Source organism: Hippocampus zosterae, chromosome 14 (genome assembly GCF_025434085.1).
Source record: "Hippocampus zosterae strain Florida chromosome 14, ASM2543408v3, whole genome shotgun sequence".
Lineage (NCBI taxonomy): Eukaryota > Metazoa > Chordata > Actinopteri > Syngnathiformes > Syngnathidae > Hippocampus > Hippocampus zosterae.
In genome coordinates, this window is record NC_067464.1 from 4,952,782 (window position 1) to 4,977,485 (window position 24,704).

The 24,704-nt window shown below is 43.4% G+C and overlaps 2 protein-coding genes across 5 annotated transcripts; one reads left to right on the plus strand and one right to left on the minus strand.

The window, feature by feature from the left end:
- The first annotated feature begins 303 nt into the window (after nucleotides 1-303).
- ypel5 (yippee-like 5) lies at nucleotides 304-2,570 on the plus strand. Of its 3 annotated transcripts, none has more exons than XM_052085442.1 (4): nucleotides 304-376; nucleotides 866-1,083; nucleotides 1,571-1,716; nucleotides 1,934-2,570. In XM_052085442.1, the coding sequence occupies exons 3-4, from the start codon at nucleotides 1,576-1,578 to the stop codon at nucleotides 2,156-2,158; spliced, it is 366 nt and encodes a 121-aa protein (XP_051941402.1). In that variant the 5' UTR covers nucleotides 304-376; nucleotides 866-1,083; nucleotides 1,571-1,575; the 3' UTR covers nucleotides 2,159-2,570. The 3 variants fall into 3 exon arrangements, with proteins under 3 accessions (XP_051941402.1, XP_051941404.1, XP_051941403.1); XM_052085443.1 differs by lacking the exon at nucleotides 304-376 and adding an exon at nucleotides 1,168-1,232 and having other exon boundaries at nucleotides 861-1,083; XM_052085444.1 differs by lacking the exon at nucleotides 304-376 and having other exon boundaries at nucleotides 858-954.
- A 5,309-nt stretch (nucleotides 2,571-7,879) lies between these two features.
- On the minus strand, nucleotides 7,880-20,971 carry lclat1 (lysocardiolipin acyltransferase 1). Of its 2 annotated transcripts, XM_052085411.1 has the most exons (7): nucleotides 20,883-20,971; nucleotides 20,661-20,789; nucleotides 15,619-15,786; nucleotides 14,259-14,457; nucleotides 14,039-14,185; nucleotides 11,646-11,762; nucleotides 7,880-11,563 (listed from the first exon to the last, which is right to left on the minus strand). In XM_052085411.1, exons 3-7 carry the CDS (start codon nucleotides 15,784-15,786, stop codon nucleotides 11,043-11,045), a joined length of 1,152 nt encoding a protein of 383 aa, XP_051941371.1. In that variant the 5' UTR covers nucleotides 20,661-20,789; nucleotides 20,883-20,971; the 3' UTR covers nucleotides 7,880-11,042. The 2 variants fall into 2 exon arrangements, with proteins under 2 accessions (XP_051941371.1, XP_051941370.1); XM_052085410.1 differs by having other exon boundaries at nucleotides 20,661-20,953.
- Nucleotides 20,972-24,704: the final 3,733 nt, after the last annotated feature.

Here is a 24,704-nt window from a genome sequence, read left to right on the forward strand (position 1 = left end):
AAAATATGATATGCTCCATTTTTTTGAAGAACATTATGTTGCGTGTGGACACTGTGATAGTAACCAAAGAGATTTGATTCCATTTCCTGACGACCAATAAAAGTCATTTGGGTGTAAATGTACGATACGCTCAGTCAACAACTTTGTTGACTGAGCTGAACTAATCCCCCAAAAAGAGGGCCTTGTCCAGCTTGACTTCAACGTAACAAACTGGTTCCAAAGATCGATATCTGTTTAATAGGTTGAAGTTTAACTATGTGTCAATAAACTGAAACTTTTGACCCGTCTTCTGCATATTTCAATAGCTTGCATAATTGAAACGTTAACGACCGGCAATTCAGTCAAACGGTGAAACTCCAGCTAAGTTTGGGAGATGGTGAGAATATGATATGTTTTATGGTCTACTTAGATTATTTTATCTGATAGCCCGACCCTTGGAATGAAGGAGGAAGATGAGTATCTTCATGGCATGTAATCAGATTAGCATCGACCAGCGGGGGGTCAATCAGCTATAAAGTTGGAACTGCTGCAACAGGTTGTTTTAACATTTAGTTCCGTGTGTTTTTTATTTTTACCTGCTGATTGTTAATTTGACTTTTGTAACTTTTTATGCATGTTATTTGTGTTTGTTTATTATTTAAATGTTTTGTTGGTCTCTTTATTTTATTTTCAGATTGAATATAATATCCTTTTCACTAGTTTTGGGGTTATTCAGAATCATTTTCATGATATTAATGTAATATATGATGATGATGATGATGATCATTACATTTTATAATACTGCCCGTTTTCTTTTACTTATCCGTTACAAGTGTAGGTTGGTAGGTACGTTTCGTCTTTGCTCACTGCTGCCCTCCTGCCGTAGCGTCGTCACATTGCAGCCAGCAGCACGTTTATGGTGTGCCGACGTCAGGACCGGATGTTGACAGTGTGTGCTCGCAGACACCTCATTAGGTACAGCCAACATCAACAACAAAACCACCGACGAAACTAACGGCGAATATCCGTGTAAAACGCAACAAAATCCACCCGATACTGTACCGAAGGGGACTTTTGGACCTTGAAAGCGCGCCGGAGACGCCGGTAAGAAGTCGACAGGGTCTAAAAAAGCCTTTAAAGCCATTTCCCCCCAACGCAGCTGATGTCGTTTTTTTTGTTGTCTGTTAGCAAAAGCGGCTAGTGCGGCGTTAGCTTCCTACGCTCTTTGTGATTTGACGCTCATGAATAGTTAGGTAAGATATAATCGTGTTTACCGTTGGTTGTTAGAGCACAAAATTAGGCAGGGCATAGTAGGTGAGTAGTGTATAATATAACCGGTAAGGTTTAATAAGTTAGATGGTTGTAATGTTCTAGGACTGTTACATTGTACAACATAATATAGTTGGCAGGGTATAAGGGAGCGAATAATGTAATGCTAAGGTTCGACACTATATATAATCTTCTAAAATGGAGAAACCCATACTGTGCATTTTAATAGCTTCCTATGGTTGGTGTTGTTTGACATTTTCAAGTATTGGACAGTTTAAAAAAATGTCAAGTAAATGTGATGTTCTGGCTTTTGATCATGTAGTCAGAATGGGCCGCATCTTCCTGGACCACATCGGCGGAACGCGCCTGTTCTCTTGCGCCAACTGTGACACCATCCTGACCAATCGCTCCGAGCTCATCTCCACCCGATTTACGGGCGCCACGGGCAGAGCCTTCCTCTTCAACAAGGTACCACAACACACACACACAGTAGGTCAGGCTAACTAAGTAAATAAAGTAGAATATAGTAAAGTAGGGAGATGGCAGTGTAATATAGTAAATCAGGGCTTGGACAAAGTATATAAGTTATAATAGTGTAATTGTTGTTTAGTTTTTATTTTTTCCAGCATGAACGGGGCAAATGTCGAGATGGTTTAGTTGTATCTCATGCAATGTGTGCGTCCAGGTGGTGAACCTTCAGTACAGCGAGGTGCAGGACCGCGTGATGCTGACGGGCCGGCACATGGTCCGAGACGTCAGCTGCAAGAACTGCAACAGCAAACTGGGCTGGATCTACGAATTTGCCACAGAGGACAGCCAGCGCTACAAGGAGGGCAGAGTCATCCTGGAGAGGGCGCTGGTCCGGGAGAGCGAGGGCTTCGAGGAGCACGTGCCCTCGGACAACTCCTGAATACGGCAAACTGCTTCTTCGCCGATCTGTTCAGCAACGTTACAGAAAAAAAAGGGGGGGGAAAAACATCAGGGGTAGGTTTTTGACTCTGCTTTCATGATTGGTGGTGTAGAAAATGAACACTTGCTTGAGACAACGCCTCCAGTTGCTGTGCGCTTCATTCGGACTCAATGGCCAGACAAGAGCAAGCGATCAGTTTACTGATTACTTGTCAATTTTCTTTCTGTTATTGTTTTTGTTTTTAATGGAGAAGGGAGAATTGCTTCCTGAATGTTCTAAACTCTTGTTTCCACACCCGCTGTGCTTCTGCAGTGCTTTAAGGCACAACTAAGCGACAGTTCCAATTTATTAACCGATGGCATGTTAATTTTATTTGATTATTAATATATACAATTGAGAATCACTTCCTGAATGTTTTGAACTCCTCTTTTCACACGTCGCTAGACTCCATTCTGACTCGGTCGTTTCTACGCAATTACCGGTACTTAATAGTTTCAGAACAAATTCAAAATGATCAGATTGACTGGGATTTTTTCCAAAAAAAAGTTTTTAATTGGAGGGAAGACTCGCGTTCTGAATACCAAAGTGATCACTAAACCAATTCTGGTTTTTGCCAGGAAGGAATGTTATGAACTCATGTTTCCACACACCTCGGAGCAGTTAGCCTGGCCTCGACGTAGTTTGTGACTCACTCACTTTTGACACGTTGGATCGACAATTTCACTCCAAATTCGTTTGTTATATTTTATTTATTTACTTTTCTTTATAGATTATTATTTTAACTGCCAACAGTGGAACACACGCTGAATGTTTCCATTCATAGCTCAACGTCCCAGTGCATTTTGACTTTTGTCGCTTCATCATAAATGACCGCACCCTGAACTCGTGTTTTTTACGACGGGGGTGTCCCATCAAGCTGGATAATGTCATAGCACTAACGTATTTCAATGTCTACATTCCGAGGTCATTTCAAAACATGATAAACAGACCATATGTTTTTCATCATTTGGCTCCTTTTAACGACGGTGTCATGTCAGCTAGCAGAATAAGCTCAATCGATGGAGTTAGCGTATCATTAAAGACAGCTCTACGTCCCGCTCTCGTATGACTCGGTCACTTCAAGACTCGACCAATCAACTCCGCACAATCGACCGACTTCGCAACGAACAATTCATTGATAATAACTAACATGACATCACCCGCCTTGGTTCCAGCTCTAACTTTTATTTGCGTAATTCAATAGCGACAATAGAAAGGGCGCCTCTGACGTCATCGTAGCTAAACGTGATTGTTATTCTCACGCTGGGTTTAATCACGCTGCATTCTTCTCGCTGTTAACGTTGCTCGGTGGTCACCGTGGAGCGCGCGCAGATGCGTGAGCCCGTTACATTACAAGGCATTGTAGGCTCGCCAGACAGGCGACATTATCAGCCCGCCTCCGTGGTTAATAAACACACGCTTGACGTTTCAGTTGAGTTTATGATCAAGGTCAAAGCTTGCAGAATTTATCAGCTTTTTACAACGCACGAGGGTCATCTTTTCGGAGATGAATCTCGCCTTTTGAAGTCATTTCATCTCCCCTTTATGATAATGATCCAAAACAATACAGTGGCACCTTCAAGGTGCTACCTTGAAATATTGAAACACAAACGTTTGTTACATGACAATGATCGTAAATGAAACACTCTTGTTTTTGTTTCTTAATAATGAAACACAGAACTGGTTGCTTGTGAAACTAAACAGAATGTAAAGCTTTTAAACAGTTCAGTATAATTCAATGTTGCTACTTCTTCTGGTGTACCAGTATTGGCCACAAGGAGGCAGTCCTCTAGCATACTGTACAGACATGCACACAAGAACGTATCCACTTCCTTTCCTACTCAGCGTCGAGTTTTTCTTCCAGTTGTGTTAACGTTAACATAGCTGTTGTTTAAAGAGTTGTAAAACCACAACTATCAATGCTAACCATTAGCATGTCATTGGTATTTTCCATGACACTGTATGTTAGCATTAAGTTGGTGTAAGACGGGTCATTTGTAGTTCAAGGCGCCGCTGTATTTGGGGACGATTTTATGAAAAAAAAAGAAATTGTTGACATTAGTTGATATTTCCCATATTGTTTAGCGATTACGGGTAGTTCTAATGCAGGGGTGTCCAAAGTTGGTCCTCAAGGGCCGCTGTCCTGCCTGTTTTCCAACAGTGTGTTGCTCTGCAAGGAGCAACACGCCTGATTCAAATGATCAGGATTGTTATAATGCTGCTTCAGACTGGCCGATGAGCTGATCATCTGAATCAGGTGTGTATACTCGTGCTTTAAATATATCTGTGTTACACATCTTGTTCCATGCGTGGTTTTGTGCGCTGAACGACCCCCCCCCCCCCCTCAAATGTTAGCTGTAAAAAGCAAATACAGTATAGTGGTACTTTTTTCTCAGTTTAGAATTCTTTCGCAGAAGTCATCACATCAAAAATAATCACTCGTTTTAACGGAATACTTCTGGCCGGGGTGAAATGGGTTTCATTTAGGAGCGTAACTGTGTCGTGTCGTGACACATTTTCCAGGGCCCTGTGGCATTCATTCATTAGATTTCCAACTAGTGAACAGTCACACAGCTATTTGTACACCTTCGTTAAAAAGTTAATGTTACTCGTCTTTCACCATTTTGGGGATATGTGGTTTGACCAGTAGGTGGCAGTAGAACACCACGACCTGTTTCCAACTTGATCCCGTGCAGACCTGATGTGGATATGACTCACTCCACAGAGTAGAATTGGAGTCAGTGCAAGCAAAATGCATGCCCGTCATGTTGCTCCCTTGAGCCAAAAAGAAAATGAATAGGAAAATGATTTCTAATCCCCCCTCCACCACTCCTTCCAATCACCATCAACCAAGGGAAGAGGTTTGATTGGATTTATAAATAGGGAGTTAGGATAATTCATTGTCATTTCACCCACTTAATGTTTGCAAGGGTTATTCATAGCCTTAATTGTTGAGGAGGAAACGACAGTACCGCACGGTCAAATGCACGTCTTAATCTCAATATAATCTTTGGGTCAAATTAGATTCGTTTTTGGCATTTCACAGCAAGAAAAAAAATTCAAATTTGATTTTGTGTTAAATCGGGGTGAATGGTGGTAATCTTGAAAACTTAAATTTGTGTATTTTTTGAGTGCCACCAGCGTTAACGGGGGAGTTTGAGACAGTCTCGAGCACGGTCTGTGAAACCTTTGCATAGGTTTCCGCAGAAACATGCACTTGTTGGTCTTTGAAAGGGCATGATCTGGGAATCTCGATACAGTGAAGGAGTATCAAACGCATCATGGCTGTTAGGTAAAATGGGACATACTCCTTCACGTTTCCATCCAAAAACGAGCATTGTAAAACATAAAACATACACTTTTCCCTTTCTCTGAAACACCGATTCAAGTATTATTCAGTCATTGATGTTTCAAATTTGACTTTGAACATACTACGTGTGTTTGGAAGATGAACAGTGTGTAAGGAGACTCCATCTTTCATCGCTGTAGAGAGAGCGAGAGCTCCTGCTTTATAATTCATTGCGGTCTTTTTTCGCGTTGTCCCCGCATAACCTCAACAAAGCGATGCCATTTCAGAGGACAACTCAAACGATCACAAAGACTGGAACCTTTTGGCAAGGCAGATTAATTCTATGTTCACAGATGGGGTAAAAAAATGAAGCATCCCAAGACAACCCTACTGTGAAACATGGAGGAGGTCCCGGTATCTTCTGGGGCTACTTTGCTACATCTGGCATGGGGTGTCTTATGTCTGAGCAGGGTACGATGAAATCTCAAGATATGCCATCTGGAGAAAGAACCCTTCACCCCTGAGACAACTGGAGCAGGTTGCCGTCAGAAGAGTGGGCCGAAATATCTGTTGAGAAGTGCAGAAATCTCACTGAAAGTTAGAAAAAATGTTTGATTACAGTACCTCCAAAAGGTGGTGCAACCAAATATTAACTTAAGCGTACCATCACTTTTGTCCAGGCCTGTTTTCTGACTTTGTTTAAAGACAAAAAGAATTCTCTTGAACTACCGTTCAAAAGCTATGTCTGATTTTCAATATGGTTAATTGGTCAACGGTGGAGGACGTGCCTTCCAAAGTAATGTGCTGTGTGATGACACATCTTGCCTTAGTCAAATTCGAGCTTGAATCCAAATGCAGAGGATGATTGTGCTTTCTATCGGCTGCTAAAAAAAGATTGCAGCCGCATCAATTGGACCCTTAATTGGCACATGATTCATCGTCCCAGGTGGGATATTTTAGCTCCTGGGGATGTCAACATCGAAAACCCTTTTCCATTCCCTCAGCAGGGTGTGCGAATTTGCACACGCGCGCACACACACACACACACACGCGCACACACACACACACAGCGGTGACATTCTGTCAGGGTGGAGAAAATAGCATGCTTTCCATTGACATCACTGCACATCCCGTTGCTAGACGACAGCGGAGACAACATGTGTTACTATGGTGACCGCACTTCACCTTCAAAGCTCTTGACCTTTTTTTCCCCCCCTTTTTTTGCTCGCCTGCGGTCGGGGAGAGAGGGGGAAAAGAGAATAAAAAGTTGAACCTGATAAAGTAACCTGAATAGCATTAGACAGAAGCAAATGAAAGCAAAGCACTAATTCATATTAATAGTAAAATTACAAAATGATTTTAAATAAAAATGAATACATAAAATTTATTATAAAATTAAAGGGATGTTTCATCATTAAATGTAAAATATAAAAAATGCCTATAAGTATACGAACCAAATCTAATTAAATGCATTCATATTACACTTAATCAAATAATTGCATTAAATAAAATCTACAAATATGTGCAGTTACATAATATATAATTATGCAACCCCCCCCCCCCCAAAATAGCAGCACACAAGGAGTAATACCTTGTTCCGAGTGTAATTTGTTCAGCTGCCATGCTCGCAACTGAAATCAGACATCTCAAACCATCTTTTCTGATTTATCACAGTGCACAGTACCACTATTAATCATTAACAGCCCCCCCCCCAAAAAGCAAAAATTGTTGCAAGGGTTGTGAATGAGGAAAAATAGCATTCCGTTATATTGCACTTCATTTAAAAAAAAATTCAACAGTGACATAAATACTGCAGAATGGAAAAGTATTCAAAAGTTGTCAAACTGTCTTCATTAAATGTTGCCGCATTTGGTGTGCCCACTTTGGCCACATGGGGGCAGTATAAGACAGACGGACTGATTAGCTCTTTATTGAGACTTTGATGAATCCCACTTGAATTTTAGCTAGCACACGTCCCTTGAATTCAAACTTGCCTGGGGTGCAGCAACTAATCAAATTGCAAAAATAAAACAAAACAGTGCGATTCACAACTACTCATCTTTTAGCTCACCATTACAGCACTAATAGTATTGATGTTATGCACTGGATAGGGTCCCAGCATGTATGACAGTCAATGGACGCATGAAAAAAATGAATCTAAATGTTCAAGTCAGTCAGATAAAACTAAAATACAACAAAACGACTCACCGCCAACGTGAGACATAGCAAAGGCAAGGAGCCTCTCGGCACTTCCTCCGTCCAAATCGTAACATCCTGTCTAGGGCTGCTCCGTTCTGCAATGTGTGACGTCTCCCCAAAATTTAAAACCAAAGAAAAAGCAAAACACAACAATTAATTATGTGTACACAATATACAAACACACGGAGAGAGACTTTTGAATGGAGTCTGAGTTCGTTTAATCTGATAAATTCTGCACCCGCCACACACACATCAACTCATGTTTACCTGAGGGTCGTCAATTTTAAGAGGTCTAGCATCAGCAATTAAGTGATAATCAAATTGGTTTTCATAATAAAGACATGGAATACATTGAAGCGTGTTTCACGTCGATTAATTCACAGTGACTGGAAAGCACAGAGGCTCTCAAACGTGATCTTCTCAACAGACAATCAGCATATGTCCTCATTTAGTGGCCCTACTTCGAATCAAGGACATCGTCATGAGGTTCGAGATTAAGATCTATAAACACATTCCTCAAATAGACCATTAAAAGTTGCCTCCTTTTTTTTTCTTCCAACCCACTAGCGGTAAAAAATGCTAAGAAATTTGATCATTTCATTTGAGCCCAAAACAGCAGCGCCAATTGTTCTTGTGTGGCGTTTATTGTTTGCATCCACAAAAAGTAACCAGGGGACAATATTCAAACCTGCAGTTTATAAGTGCGGCTACTCGAGAGGATTCTATAGAAAATGTATGCATATTTTTTAATAAAAATCAATTCTAAAGATAAAACCCGCCCCCCGTTTCCTTTCGAGGCAAACACACACGGCCGCTATTTGAGGACATACACGCCTGATCTTCATTGATTGTGCTGAAAAGATCGTTTGTCTGCTGATTTGCCCAGGTTTTGCTACAAAAAGCTACCGTCTCCAGGCAAAACCACACAAAAAAAGGACACTTTTGCCTCACAGTGGAACCTCTGTTTTCATGACGAATCGGTTGCAGACCGATTTAGTCGAAAACCAAAGCGGTTGTTTCCATCTAAAATCATATAACTCCAATTAATCCATTCAACACACCCAAAAACATGAACATAAAAAAAATCCAAACATTTGATAGAAAAAGTACATTTTTCACCAACATTTTTCTTGATGTAAGCGCATTACGCAGGACAATAACAATCTATGAATAACAAATCAGCAAGTAAATAAGTGCCTGGGGAGAAAATAATACATGGCTAGCCAGGAAACGCACGACGCGTCCGAATCCCGGAAATGAATTCGCGTGGTACCACATAGTCAGTTGTGACGTAGCTGTAAGGCTAAATGTATATTAATATATGGTATATTCAATATTTTTAATCGATACTATTCTTTATTTCCACAATGCAGGGCTGAATGACCTTTGAACTCTGCACAATAAATGTTCTCAACAGTATATCTCATTTGACTTTTCGTTTTTTTTGTTCTAGCTTTGCTAAAAGATCGGACAACCCATTCAGAATTTGGAGTCATTCCGTTGTAAAACGTTGACGCTTACAACGCGAATTACGACGTGAAGGGAATCCATTGCAGATGTGACTGAGGCCATATCGTCCAGCCCGCATCATGATCTATAAGAAAGTCACAAATTGGGCGATCACAACTTAGTTCATTGTGACCCTTCTCAAAAAAAGGTAGATTTTCTGACTCTGCCGAAAACTAGGGCATACGAAAACCAAGCTTCCAGGGTATTTTCAACAAACCCACAACTTTCTTCTTAGCTGCCATTTGCTAATTGATTTGAGGCGTCGCATCAGTGTCACACAGAGGAGCGCGCCTGAAAGTACTTTTTTTGGGGGGGTGGGGGGGATGACTTATTCAGGGAGGGGGGGAGGAGGATGGGGTGGGGGGCGGCAGTTTTCCACTCCAAGTCTGGTGGTCCTCCTGTGGCACCACTGTCGCGGGTGGGAGGTTCATGTTGTCCCTACATCCCGACACCCGCCTCTAAAACATTCCGAATAAGGACATTTGCTTGAAGCTTAAAGCAAAAAAAAAAACAAAAACAAAAACAAAAAACCCCACTAAAATCAGCATCCAATCCCAAGGAACTGCTATGGCCAACCGTCATCACAAAATATTTACTTTCTGGATCACCTTTGGCTTTTGTACTTGTACAAACAAGCAGACGGAAAAGTTGACTCCTCAGTTTTGTATAAAAGCGAAACTCTACCCATGTAGGAGGTATTTAAAAAGACATTTACATAGATGAGTCCTTGAAGAGAATGTAGAGGTTGTATGGCTTCGCTCCATTGTGTATGACACCAGGGGAACACGCAAGACAAAAAACAAAAACAAAGCTAAACCAAAAAAAAAAAAAAAACACACACATTTGGTCGCCTGACACGTAGACTTCACAGTAAACCAACCAGTCCTATGAGCTCAGTGAGAGTGGACCCTAACGCAGCGCAGACCTCCGCCCAAGGTCAGTAAAAGTGGAGAAAATTGGTTAGCATTTGACGCCCTGCTTCAGGGAGGACGACAAAAAACGAATTGCCGTTTTGAAACTCTGGGGTGGCCCTTGTCCCGTTTTCCAATGCGCGGAGTCGACGGGGCTCAGCTCGGCTTTGCTCGGTCGCCGTCTTTCTCGTACAAGGCGCCAATTGCGATTGACACGTCGCTTTTAGCAAGAAACAGTAGCGCAAAGTATCGTTTGGGTCAACACCGAGGTGAGCTGATACCAAGTGGGTGCGATTGTTGACGTTTGAGCCTACGCTGCTAGCAATGGCGAAAATCAGCACATGCTAGCATCCACTTGACTGTATCATTTGCCCTTAGTGTCCTTTTGGATAAAATTGCACTAATTACTTCTCCTGGTCCGACAGACGGGCTCAAAGCGGTGTCCCCCCCCCCCCTTTTTTTTTTGCAGTTTCCCACAGCACTATTTTGAATGAGAAAACCAACGCAAAACAAACTTTTTTTTTGTTTTTTGCTGCCGTCAGTCTCCTTCCACAAAAAAATTCCGGGAAAAATAAGTGATCATTGTAGACTGTTGTAATTTGTTGGCATGTTTTGTCTCGGACAAATGAATTCAATTAAGTAGAATTTGTTAAGTTTGAGCGTAGTTGATTGCTGTTGTACTATTTTGAATTGGAAAAGCAACCAAAACTGAGCATTGGAAACGCAGGAGTGCCACAGTAATTTGGTGGTAGCATATGAGTCGTCTGGTGCGATTCATAGTAAGCGGAGGTAATAAAAGGAGACAAAAAGAGGGATGTGGGCAACATGCCCCTCTTGAGCCTCCTGCTGAGGTCAAGCAAGCAGCCTGTAGGCGATTCCCTTTCTAAAGGAGGACCCCACAAAAAACATCCTTAAGTGTCACAAGTCGACATCGTCCTCACTGCGTTTTTCCATCCGCCATCTTGTCATCGCCATCGCCTGCCACGGAGGTCCAATAGCGATGGCAGGCCAATTCCACCAGCTCCAGCCCGCCCGCCATCTTCTGCTGGGCAACGTACACGCCCACCACCACCAGGAAGTACAACCTGACGGGAGCCCACAACCACAGGCCGGCGAAGCAAAGCGCAATAAAGCCGGTCCAGTAGAGCAGCGAGGCCGCTTTGATCAGCGCTACGCGCAGCTCGGACTTACACGGCGGCACCCGTGCCGCGCCCTCCCGGTCGAAAGCCCGCGGCTGGCCTGAATAGAAGTCCTGCAGGCGCGACTCCTTCTCGGCCCAGCGCTCACGGCACCACGACTCCAGCTCGGCGGAGGCGGCGGGCAGCGTGTTGACGGGATAGCGCCGCACGTGGAAGTGGATCTCACGGGGGAAGAGGCCCAGCATGAGGTGGCGCTCGGTCTGCGGGATGTTCTTGGGGTAAGCCACGGTGATGTCGTGCACCGCATCCAGGTTGTCTCCTGGGAACGCAGGACGCAGTTTTCGGGTTTATACCGCTTCAAGAGGATAATCGTTCCAGACGCACGTGGACTAATTGATGACCTTTTCGCAATCGCTCCACAATGAAAGTGAAGCCGGTGGTGCGCGGATGCAGCACGTGTTGGTATTTGGGCAGGTGATGCTGCGCGGCAAACTCGTCGCTACGCACTCTCGTGTTTTCTGCGGGGAAAAATAAAGAACGCTTGCTCTGTGCATTAAAAAAAACAACTTCAGATGTATACAGTATAATTGTACTATCCTATTTCGATCAACAAAAACACTCGTAATGACATCAACAGTGCTGCTCCAGCTGGCACAAACGCATGTTTGTATAAAGGAGAGACTAAGGGGGAGAAAGAGAGAGAGAGAGGAAATAAGCAAAGACAGATGAGTGTTTATGAACCAAACATATCGAGGGGAACTTATATGGCGAGTCATTAGTCACGGTTACGTAAGACGAGGAGCTCGTTTGGGCAAGAGGGACGGTTCATCTGCACTCGGAGCTTGTAGTTCTCTCATTCAATTAAAGCACTGAAGATGGAAGTGTGCAGCCAAGCTCCTGTACAATAAAGGGTTGTATGATTCGGTGTATTTAAGGAGAACCTCTACTGGAACATCTAAAAAAAAAAATACAATGAAATAAACACTAATTTTGCAGACGCAACAATGTCATAAAACAGCACCATCAAACGTATTAACGGCATCCGTAAAGCTGCAAAGTGGATAAAATCAATTTTCCCCATTGAAATGCAAAAGATCCGTTCCAGCTACCAACGAACGCACGCAATTTATTTTCTTACATTTTGTAAAACGGCAGTTACCGCTGTATTGTCAAATATAACCTTACAAACATGTTAAATGTAAAGCGATAACCTGGTTTCATAACGTGGAGGTAAGCCAAAAGTCACTCACACGCACACGCACACATTTGTGCACCGACAGGTGTCTTTAATACCGAGCTCAGACAGCACGACTTAGTTTGTCGTTCACAACGGTCGCAATGTCAGATCCCCAGACACGCCGTCATGAATTCAAGTGGATCACACTACGAGTCTGATGTCCACCAGACCCTGGCCGATCATCCCGTGCTGCCGCTATGTCCGACAGCGCAGGTTGTCAGGGAGGCGGGGCAAAAAGAAAAGGCGTCCAGGCAGCAGGGAAACATTTTGGACAGCAGGACACAAATGTGAACGTGCCGTAGGGAGCGCGCGCCATGCCGGCGAGTGCCGATGCAGGGAGCATGCATTCGAGGTTTAAGGTGGAAACGAGAACAAGAGTGTACTTGTCAGACAGTGACGGGCGTTTTGCTCCGTCACACTATTGATCCATATGGCTGCCAGACTTTCCGTGTTTTAATAGTATGGATTCCAGATAGGCCGTCTTTAATTATGTCAACCCTTCATGGTAACTCATAATCCGCCACAATAGTCTTTATTTTTTTTATACATTGAAGAACTGATTTAAGTGACTCAAAATACATTTCTCCAAATCAAGGCCACGCTCAAATAAAACACAGAGTAAACTATAGGCATGAATAAAGCTGGCAACAAACAGCATTCAATTACCGTATTTTCCGCACAATAAGGCGCACCAAAAAGCAAGCAATTTACTCAAAAGCCGACAGTGCGCCTTATAACCCGATGCGCCTTTTTATGGATCGATAGTCTGATTTCTTGGACGTAGTATTTGAAATGTTCTGTAAAGCGCTTTGTTACAGCTGCGGTGGTTGTGAAAACGCTATAGCAACAAAGCGGAATGGTATTGTATTGTATTCCTTTAGCGTAGCTCCATCTAGTGGATGCATAAGGCATCCCCAGCCGCTATTGTAGCTTCTATTCTTATGATGCGGTGCGCCCGATATATGTAAACGGTTTTAATTCAAACAGGTCCTTCATTGAAGGTGCGCCTTATACTCCGAAGCGCCTTATAGTGCGGAAAATACGGTAAACTGTCCTGGAACTGATTGGTTCACGAGAGGGCTTGATGAAGTGTGTACCAAATAAGCCCAAGGAAGAGGACACGCACTGGTGTGTCACCAAAAGCTACAACTAAAGCTTCTGGGCCCATTATGATGCCACTTGACTGGCCCGCCTGAGATGACATCATGACACAGGCAGAGAAATTTAGCATGCTCACCCACATAAAAGAAACGTGAGTCGCGGGACTCTGCATGGCATGGCTTAAGGGAGAGCCATGAGGTGGCGGTGTCATTTGACATCAGAGCATTCTGGAAGCGTGATGACAAGCATTCGGTAATGCGTTGAAGCGCGTTTGCGTTGAAGCGCGTTTGCGTAGCGGCGTTTGGCGCAAAGTCCCGTGGCGGGTGAAGTGTGGGTGACAATAGGGGCTGGGCCGTATGGCCTTCAAGTAAAATTTCATCCACAAAGATTTTTTTTTCCAGTTCCATTTTCAAACTTATTCGACACAAAAGGTCGCCCAAAGCGGTCGCGGTTTACCGGTGAGATCCGTGCCCTCTGGGAAGAGCAGCAGCTGCAGGGGTTCTCTGATGTCACAAAAGTAGTCCAGCATATTCCCCAAGTGCTCCTTGTCTTTCTCCCAGCGACGATGGATGAAGACAAAGCAGGCCACCTGCATGGCCCAGCCTGGAAAGCAACAGCAGTTCGATCTGAGGCCATTTAAAAAAAAAAAAAGCGCACGTCAAAGGGTTGGACCTACCGAAGCCGGGCACAGCCTTGAGCGCGGCCTTGAGGCATATTTTCTCCAGGCGCAGGTAGCTGTAGCGCAGCAGGCAACACCAAAGGAACATCCAGTCCAGACGCGTGCGGTGGTTCATGATGATGACGCTACGCTCGCCAGGGACGAAGGCATCGCCCGTGATTACCACTTTTACGCCGAACACCAGCTCCAGGAGGGACTGTTTGGAGCCAAGATTAGTCATTCTATGCAGAGGATTAAGAATACACGACTAGGTGCTTTTTACATCTGTTGCTGTAACGTTTAACTGTTGCTCAAGCACGGCAAGGTTGAAGCTAATTTGTGTTGGCATTAAGCTGGCAGATGGAAATGGCTAAAAGAATTGGTTGTTTTAAATAGCTGATGAATAAAAAATCATAATAATAATAATTAAATGATGTGAAGGAAAAATTGTAAATAGTACTGCGATTTATCCATTTTGTGTTCATATTGCATTTAATTGAAAGATGTTTGTTGTTTTTTTTCTTTCTTCTTTCTACATACATTCTTGCTGCTGGGGGCTGTAAATTTCCCCAGTGTGGGACGAATAAAGGATATCTTATCTTATCTTAAATACACAAAGTGTATTTGTTGTTTGGTTTGACAGTAAACTTCAACTGGGAGTAAAACTAACCAACTTGAACCATGGTTTTTGAAGAACTGCTCACTAGCTGAAAAAGTGTTGCTCATAATCCCAAATCACAAAAGCCAAAAGAAATAAAAAACCCTCAAAAACTCAAGTCGAATCACTCGCATTTCAAGACATCGCAGACAGATTTGAGCTCAATCTGGGCTCTAGTTTAGTCCACAAATCTGAGCAAACTTTAGGGCGGACATCCTTTCATTTCTTGTGCTAAAGTTCCGCGGTGCATAGCCAGCAGCAGCACAGAACGCGCTGCTACTAAATAAGGAGGTCATTCCTGTGATGATTCCACAGGTGTGGGCAAATTTGTCTTATTTCCGCTGACTGAGTGCCTTCAAAGGCTTGCTTCATACTTTCTGGGATTATTACACTGTCATTTTGGCAGCTGTGTGCAAATGTTGGGTTCATTGTCTAAAGTTCAGTGAGACAAATTTGTATTGTTTTGCGTTATTGTAAAGTGTCCTTGGGTGTCTTGAAAAGGCGCTTATAAATAAAATGTATTATTATTATTATTATTATTATTACAAAACAAAGCCACACAATTGAGGAAAAGTGTTTGACATAAAATCCAAGCTGAATCGACGAAGCGATAAAAACCTATGTGTAATTAAAAAAAAACATGTCTTAATCTGAATTCAAGACAACTATTCGCGAGCCAGCCCCAAGTAGGTCAAGTGAGAGCCGAGCAGACATACGCACCACGGGCAGGGTGAGCCAGGTGGCGACGATGCGATCGGTAATCCAGCGGTACCACGCGGGGGACAGCAGCATGAGCGGTAAAACCGGACCCAGCATGAAGACGCTCCCGAAGAAACTGGCCAAGAACAGGGTCAGTACAAAGTACAAGCCCCGCACCGACACGGCCATCTGTGAAGAGACAAAAAGAAATCATTTACCCATAAAGGACAATTTGTCCAGGAGTTCCTTTTGGAAATTCTTCAAACAAAAAAAATCTTTGCTTTTCCCATTTAATTCATTCAGTACCAGCCAATTCTGGACCAAGTCTGAAAAGACGTTTAAATACGTCTTTGGGAGTGAATGAGTTAAATAACATGATACTTCGATTATTATTATTTCGCCGTGACTGTGAAGAGTTCAATTTATAACATCCATCCATTCGTCCATCCAGGGGTGCGGCCCCTCTTATATTTTTTCTTTCCTTTTTGGGAGGGGTTCAAGTCTAACACACAACCTTGCACAGCAACAAACTTACATAGCAACACTGAGAGATAGCAGGTTGCGTGATACAATTTAAGACAGGCATGTCCAAAGTCCGGCCCGGGGGCCAAATCCGGCCCGCGGTCGAATTTCATCCGGCCCTCGGCCCCTGTCATAAAATCAGTGCCGTCTGGCCCGCAGGTTGGGCGCAATGGAACACGTGTTGCATTGACTGAGGTCTCGTAGACTGGTGAGTGATGTTTCATAGAGTACTGCTTCCCTCTAGTGGCTAAATGAGTAATAGCATTCACTAAATGAGTAATAGCATTTAGACACTAGAGGGCATCACTCACGAGTTAACAAGACATCACTCCGTGTTTATATTGACTGATATAATAATAATAATAATACATTTTATTTATAAGCGCCTTTCCAGACACCCATGGACACTTTACAATGTCATATTTCAAATGATCCTTGCAGTTGTGGATATGTGTATTGCTTGTTCATTTCCCTGTTGTTCGAGTCAAAGGTTTTGTGACTATTGAAAAGTCATGGTGATACATTTTATGTTTCAAATCAATCAATTTGCACTCAGGAGACTTCTGTTGAAGAAAAAGTCAAGTGAATAAGCAGTTGCATGTGATATACCCGTTTCAAATGAACCAAAAGAAATTCTTAAGATTGTTGAAATTAAAATAAAAATGGAAATGTGAAACAGACTGGCTTACTAAAATTTGTTGAACAATATTGTTGTTCAATGTAAAGAATGTCAGCCAAGGTCGGCCCCCCGACATTTTACCACATAAAATCTGGCCCCCTTGGCAAAAAGTTTGGACACCCCCGATTTAAGAGTTAATTATAAAATACACGTTAACACTCTTAAATGTCAAATTTCCACTACAGAGGTCGCACAGGTGCGGCGGAAAGTCTGCTGAATCCAAAATACTTGATTCATCTTCTTGTGTCTTAGCCGCACCCGCACGGGAGAGCGACATCACCTCAACAACATGTTTGGTATCTTCCTATGGATGACGCCACTCGCTGAATTGGTTTCGCTGAGAATGCCAAAGGGTTTCACAAGGTGCGGATTATCCACCTACTCCAGGTGGATAATAACAGCCGAGCTCAAGTCACCAATGTGATTATGTGTGCCAAAGACGCCGTAATCTAACACAACGAGAACGCTGTGCTGAATGTCAAGTGGCGATCAGACAGTCGTCGAACCGGGCAACGAAGCGCTAACCCATGAGAGCCACAATTACGTGACACCTGTATTCGCCTCCCTTAAATCCCCATCAAAATAAAGATAGAACACTAAACACCCAATTATAATGCAAAGTGGCCACACTAAACCGACTCCCCTACACGGGCTCCATGAGCTCAACAGTCTTTTCATCGCAAGTTTATAGCAGTAGTCGTCACATAGCCGGAACGCCACATGGCCATTGGATCCCGAAGGGATGGCAAGCCTGCGATCGTTGTGAAAGCAAAACCAAGAAACGGGATGGGCAATTGTTACGCAACGGATGTGAGCCGGCTCATTTTGATGTGGCCGTGACAATCCTTTGTCATCTCACTGGCATGCCAGGGTTCATTTAGCACTTGTGGAACATGTGCTGTGTTCAACACGGTCTTTCCAAAGTGGTCCAAAACAATCCCAAGGAAGGTCCAATCGGAAGCTCACCATCCACACGTTGACACGTTGTTTTAAAAAGGAGTCCATTTCTAGTTTTATCAATCTGTCGAATGACCCCTGAGGTCGTATAACTCGGTATTTGGGGGCGGGGGGGGGGGGGGGGGTCGGTGGTGAAATGAGTCTATTTTGGAAGAGCGACAGCGTCTCTGAATCTTTTACTGTTCTATCGGCTGCTATATTTGTAATTCTGCATAACTCGCGGTTAACAGTCGTACCGGTTTAACAGTTGTGTGGGAAATCGGTATCTGTGATCTGAGAGATATGGTTGCGGAAAGGTAGATATTTCTGAACCGGTTGAATGCTGTACAGTACTCGCTTTGCGAGTTCTTACTCTTCAATGTGTTTCAGTCCTTCCCGAATTATTTCGATTTCTTAGAACTCATGAGTGAAAAGACGCAAGAAGCCCCAGAAATAATCTTCATTTCCTAGCCATGAAATTTGGGAGACAAGTCTATCATGAGTACAACCACAAACAAGACTCAAGAAGCAAGACAGAAAGCACGCCAATTTCCCCTCAAACAAGTTCTCCATCCGGCATTAACTCTCAATTTTTGGTAGCGTGTGAGGGCCTTGCTCTCAGCTATAATGGCTGTCGGGGTTTCACCATACAGTGGGGGACCAGTTTTAATGCTTTTAATTAATTTTAAAAAGAAATCTTAAAACATTGCCTGATTGACCGTTGACGTCAATTTGGATTCTGTTTATTTGGGGTAACCAAAACTAAAAAGCACCACACAAAAATTTAAATGCAAAGCTGGCAAGTGCGCCACCTATTAAATATTTCAAATAACCTTGGCCAGTCGTAAACGTAGCGGCGCTGCCAGTCAATGATTGCCGAGCGTAGGTGAAAAGGCCCTGCAGAGTGTTGAATTGATAACGCCCCGCTGACGCACCCGAGTCCACAGCCGACGCTACAGGGACTTATTTCATCCAGCGGGTCCACATTGCAGCTCGCACCTTTCCACCTCAATTATCGCCATGGGCGCACACACACATCTACATATATATATAAAAGCACTCTGTCTGGACTACACACACACAAACACACATCGGAAGCAGCATGACACAGCAAGACTGTGTGGCGAGCGAAAACTCTGAAGGTTTATTAAGGGGGGGGGGGAAATAAACTGCATGTAGGCAGTACCGACATAAATGATGGAAAATGTGAGGCATGAACAATAAGCGCAGGTCAAAAAAATTGTGATTACATTTTTCAATCAGACGCCAATTTTTTTTCTCTTGCACTGATTATGAATCTGCCGAGACACACCAGTGTGCAGCGGCACAGGGTTTGAAAAACACTGAGTTAGGCTAACAGTGACGTCAGGAGTTGGAACTCCAGCTCTGGTTGGCAATTTTCCATGATTGCGGCATGCTCCTTGCAGTTGTGTTCATTTTGTATTTTTGTGTTTGGCTGCCCGTCTGAAAAATGCATTGGTGAGTGTTGCTGTTCTCTTGCTTCAAGTAGCGACGTAATTCCAATTTGCAAGAGAGTCCAATTTTCACTTGCAACACAAAGCACACACAAAAAAAGGTTAAAAAAAAGCAAGTTGAGTCACATGGAGGAAACAATGTCCCATTGTATTAAATATCTGAAGAGGTCTGTGTATAAACTAAATGTGTAAAATATATCAAGGTGGTGGGAGGTTAAAACAACAATACAGGAACATGAGAAATTAATATGAAAATCTCACTTGCTTATACAAACACTCAGTCAGTCTTAAACCAACAATGACAGTACACCACGGAGCCAGTCAGCTCATTTGACAGTGTGACTCGTTTTCCAGACCGTATATACCCAAATCATCGGGCAGAAGGTTTTTTTTTACTGAAGATATACAAAATACTCAAGGACTCATTTGGCCCTCAATGAAATAATGAAAACGTTGAATGCGACAGCTACGCAAACGATTAAGCTCTCATTCCTTGTACATGTTTTAAATAGTTCACTTTACAGTGTCTTCAACTGTGAAACTAAAAAAGAAGCAATTATAATTACAGTATTTTTCGGATTATAAATCACTTCGGTTTATAAATCAGAACAGTTAAAAAAATGCATTGTGATGAACAAATTAAAAACACCAGTCACACTTTTTGGGGGACATTTGATTTCCAAAAACGGTGAGCAGCAGAGTTCAGACTGGCACCCAAAATCCCCATCGTGTAGACGGCAGCGAACACACTTTGCAGAGGTGTGCTTATAACAATTTTATGGACAAATATTATTGATAGACACAGTGGAGAAATGTTTTCTTCCGCTGATGGCTGCAAAACAGAAAATAACTGAGAAGCACTGCAAAAAATAAATGTTAAAACGGCATAATTTAAGTTTGAGCATCAGCTTGCGGTCATTTGTCATCCATTAGAGTGGAGTGCATTTTAGAGCAATTCCGTTGTATTTAACATTTAGGTGCAATGCATTTTAATATCATGACTATTTCCATTTTTAACACTTTCACTATGTTTCGTCGGAGTGTTAATGTTTAAACATATGACGACAACAACAACATTGGGGGGTGCAGTTTGGGAACAGGTGGCTCGGGCGTGATTTCAAAAGCAGCCGAAGTTCAAAAAGATGAGACAAGGTGGTTCCATTGCTGAACGAAATAGCAGGTGGGGTGGTTGTTGAAAGTGGAAACAACATTCCTTACAACGTGACTCACTTTTAACGACAGCGAGACACAAACTAGGCACGATCTGCTGTTTATAATCTGCTCACCCTACCGCCAAGTGTTGCTTCAATATCTGGCCTCACCCGAATGCTAAGCTAACTATGCGAATCGAACTAAAAACAAATTGTTTGTTACACTGTGGCGCTCAGCCAACAGGCCCAGTAAGTAACACAGAAGATCCACACCAAGATGACGAGCGTGAACAAACTCACCTTTTGACGAGCTTTTCAAATAAAGCGATGTAGCTCAAATGAGTTTGTCCAACCGCTTCCCTGCGACATAGCAACCTGCTGGGCTAACGGAAGCTTACCGGCTAGATGTCCCTTTGAATACAACGGGGCCTGATTTCGGGGTGGAAAACAGCCGTTTGTCGGTGGGTTTCTAGTTAGTTTTGGATTAAGGAGGATCTGAAATAAACATTGAAGCAGTGTCACCTCGTTGCTAACGCGACCTCTCAACTTCCCCTCTTCCAACTGTTATTGCCGCCGGCCGTCGAGAGGGGGTGCTGTCCCGTCCTTGCTCACCAGAGCATTACGTTTCGACACAATTAGAATGACATAAATGTCAGCAAAAAAGTGAGTTTCAATGCAATTTGACGGCTACATGTTAAGGAGGCTTTCCCAAGTGCTCAGTCTGGCTCCAAAGTCATTCAATAAGATAAGTTACGTTAATTTCCTGTCCTTTTATGTTTCATATATCCCTGAAATGCAGATATTTTGGGCGGCCCGGTAGTCCAGTGGTTAGCACGTCGGCTTCACAGTGCAGAGGTCGTGGGTTCGATTCCAGCTCCGGCCTCCCTGTGTGGAGTTTGCATGTTCTCCCCGGGCCTGCGTGGGTTTTCTCCGGGTGCTCCGGTTTCCTCCCACATTCCAAAAATATGCATGGCAGGCTGATTGAACACTCTAAATTGTCCCTAGGTGTGAGTGTGAGCGTGGATGGTTGTTCGTCTATGTGTGCCCTGCGATTGGCTGGCAACTGATTCAGGGTGTCCCCCGCCTACTGCCCGATGACCGCTGGGATAGGCTCCAGCACCCCCCGCGATCCTCGTGAGGATGAAGCGGTACGAATCCTGTCTGACATTCATAAAAGGATGTTTTATCCTTAATGTTTCCAAGAACATGAAAAATGTATTTTCTAAAACACTCACTATCAATTTCCTGTTCTGACTTCTGTTCCTTATGGTTAGTATGTACGGCCATTCTTACACTGTTTCAAGATTCACTATGTATTTTCAAGACCGGCACGTTTCTTCGCGAACCTACAATGCTGACAGTTGTTGGGACTATCTAAAACACCCCCGTCTTGGATAAAGGCCATCTGCTTCAGGCTATTTGGTTCCCTTTTGCTTTGACTTCGCTCTATACAATGCAGCATTTTACTACAAACCTGTTTCGACGATGCTCTCAGTCTCCTCGAGGGTAAAATATGTCCCCTGAGTGTAAAATTTTTCACAGTACTTAGGTGACATGGAAACCTGAGCCGTTACTGTATGTTAATGCAGTGGAAAAGTGACTTGGAAGCACTTTTACATTATTGAGTAGTCGTCTCAGTATTATATACGAGAACTCGGCTGTGTATAGTGGCACCCAGGCTGAAAAGCCATCCATGTTGATTTAAATTGGCATCTTATGTCTTTGCCATTCTTGTCAGTCTTATCTTGAGATGATGGAGGGCTGTACGGAGGGACGCGGGATAGATAAATGCGCCGCTATAACACATGTCATAACTACAAAGAGAAGCTCTAAAAGGGACCAGTGGTATCGCAGATGCAAGTCCAGGTGACGTGACGAGGAAACACGACGCTAAGACGAGAAGACCTAAGGAGGTCGTGAAAAGGGAGGAATGTTAAATATAACAAACTTATTTGTCCTTCTCTCAATCGAAAAAGAACAAGTACAAAGTGCTATCAATAGACTCAAAGGAGACGTCAGGCGATGCCCAAAAAAAGTCATTCTTGTCTTTCCCACGTTGACTTACATAATAGGCATGTCCAGTCCAACTTGAAGTCGTGCGCCTTTTCTGCATTTATTCTGGCAATTTGATTAAATGGAGACCGGGGTGAGGGGGAAAGACAAACGGCTGAGTTTTCTGGCACAAAACTGCACGATCAAATGTCATATGGCCGAATGATCCAATAGGAAATAATGTAAAGTGAATACATGTGTTTCGGCATAATGAGCTGTACAGACCATGTTTTAAGTCACATTTTCACATGCCTAACTTTTGAACAAGAGTAAAACATAAGTAACCGGTGTATGATACAACCACATAAAAACTAAAGTAAAGCATAACTGCTCACCAGCAATGGGAGAGACAAGTAAGTGATGTTTTCTACGTGCTACTGATGTCAACTTTAATTTGTGTAAGCAAAGAGGTAACATTTTATTGACCACAAGAGAGGTTAGCCCTTGTTTAATAAAGTTAAACAAAACTAAGATAAAGTAAAACCACTCAGCCCTTAAAGAGGCATGTTGTTAATAGCCATGATACTTTCAGCTAGTTACAGTAATTCATTCATTCATTCATCTTCCGAGCCGCTTGATCCTCACTAGGGTCGCGGGGGGTGCTGGAGCCTATCCTAGCCGTCTTCGGGCAGTAGGCGGAGGACACCCTGAATCGGTTGCCAGCCAATCGCAGGGCACACAGAAACGAACAACCATTCACACTCACACTCACACCTAGGGACAATTTAGAGTGTTCAATCAGCCTGCCACACATGTTTTTGGAATGTGGGAGGAAACCGGAGCACCCGGAGAAAACCCACGCAGGCCCGGGAGAACATGCAAACTCCACACAGGGAGGCCGGAGCTGGAATCGAACCCGGTACCTCTGCACTGTGAAGCCGACGTGCTAACCACTGGTCTACCGGGCCGCCCTAGTTACAGTAATACTAAAATGAAATTAGTCGTCACATAACTCCAAATTCATTTCATTGTAAAGGATTTATGCAGCAATATTTTTGAAATGTGTTTTTTAGGTGCCTCAACATGCCTGACAGGGGTCGCACCACAAACAGCAAAATATATGAAATGAATAAAATAGTCTATTATTGATGATTAAGATGGACGAATCAAATTATGCACGGCAGCATTTATCACCTGTTGTTCTTGAACATTATTTTTTTAAAAATCTGGAATGACCTTGACAGTGATAAGACATCATCTGGTCAATCAGATAGAGTGCATGCCACAGGGAACAAGGTCATGGAAAAAAGTCTTGAGTTGGCCTAAGTGCATTCTCCCCCTCTCTCTGTCGCTTTTCAGCCTGTCTGTCAGCATGTCTCTTTGCTTCCTTCACAACGCACACACATCACTACACTCTGACATCATCTGTAACAGTAGAGCGGTGTTGCGGCGGGTAGAAGAAACAAATGACACACACTCGGCTTTAAAAGCGGCTGCGTTGGCGTCCAGAGATATACATCAATGTCGTTATTATCATCATCATCAGAAGCAGCAGATCCATTCCGGAGATTTGAACCAGTTCAGATGATAAATTAACCTGATGGAGGAACAAGAAGAACAACAATGTGAAAATGAGCAACCATTTGAGGTTTTACCAAGTTGCAAGTAAATTTATAACATGATGTCATGCTTGTACTGCGTGGAAGGGGAGAGACACCGTGTTCTTGGCCAAATATGTAAATACACACAAGTAATTTGTTTAACTGTACTTATAACTAAAAGAACATTTCGGACATTCCACATTACTATAGAGACTCCGTTGATCCAATCAAAAATGGTACCGTCCCATCCATCCATCCATCCATCCATCCATCATCTACCGCTTATCCGCGGCCGGGTCGCGGGGGCAACAGCTTTAGCAGGGAAGCCCAGACTTCCCTCTCCCTAGCTACTTCGTCCAGCTCTCCCCGGGGGATCCCGAGTCGTTCCCAGACAAGCTGGGTGACATAGTCTCTCCAGCGTGTCCTGGGTCTTCCTCGGGGTCTCCTCCCGGTGGGGCATGACCGGAACACCTCACCGGGGAGGCGCTCAGGAGGCATCCGAATCAGATGCCCAAGCCACCTCATCTGGCTCCTCTCGATATGGAGGAGAAGCGGCTCGACTCTGAGCCCCGCCCCGTACCGTCCCATCCTATGAAATACTGCATGAACCAGGAATTATCCTCTCTGCATAGAGACATACAAACACAAATATGAGGTCCACCACTTGTTCATTACTTGTGTTCTGAGTCTATTACGTGCCTCATATGTACCGTCTGGCCCCTTTCCAAGCAAATTATTAATAATTTACTTT

Excerpts from the sequence above, each read along its gene's own strand:
- ypel5 (XM_052085442.1), top strand. The coding sequence starts at position 1,576 with ATGGGCCGCATCTTCCTGGACCACATCGGCGGAACGCGCCTGTTCTCT. Across the intron at positions 1,717-1,933 it reads GAGCCTTCCTCTTCAACAAG|GTGGTGAACCTTCAGTACAG; the intron begins GTACCACAACAC and ends GTGTGCGTCCAG.
- lclat1 (XM_052085411.1), bottom strand. The coding sequence starts at position 15,786 with ATGGCCGTGTCGGTGCGGGGCTTGTACTTTGTACTGACCCTGTTCTTG. Across the intron at positions 11,763-14,038 it reads AGAGGGCACGGATCTCACCG|AAAACACGAGAGTGCGTAGC; the intron begins GTAAACCGCGAC and ends TTTTCCCCGCAG. Across the intron at positions 11,564-11,645 it reads TGTGGAGCGATTGCGAAAAG|GAGACAACCTGGATGCGGTG; the intron begins GTCATCAATTAG and ends CTGCGTTCCCAG.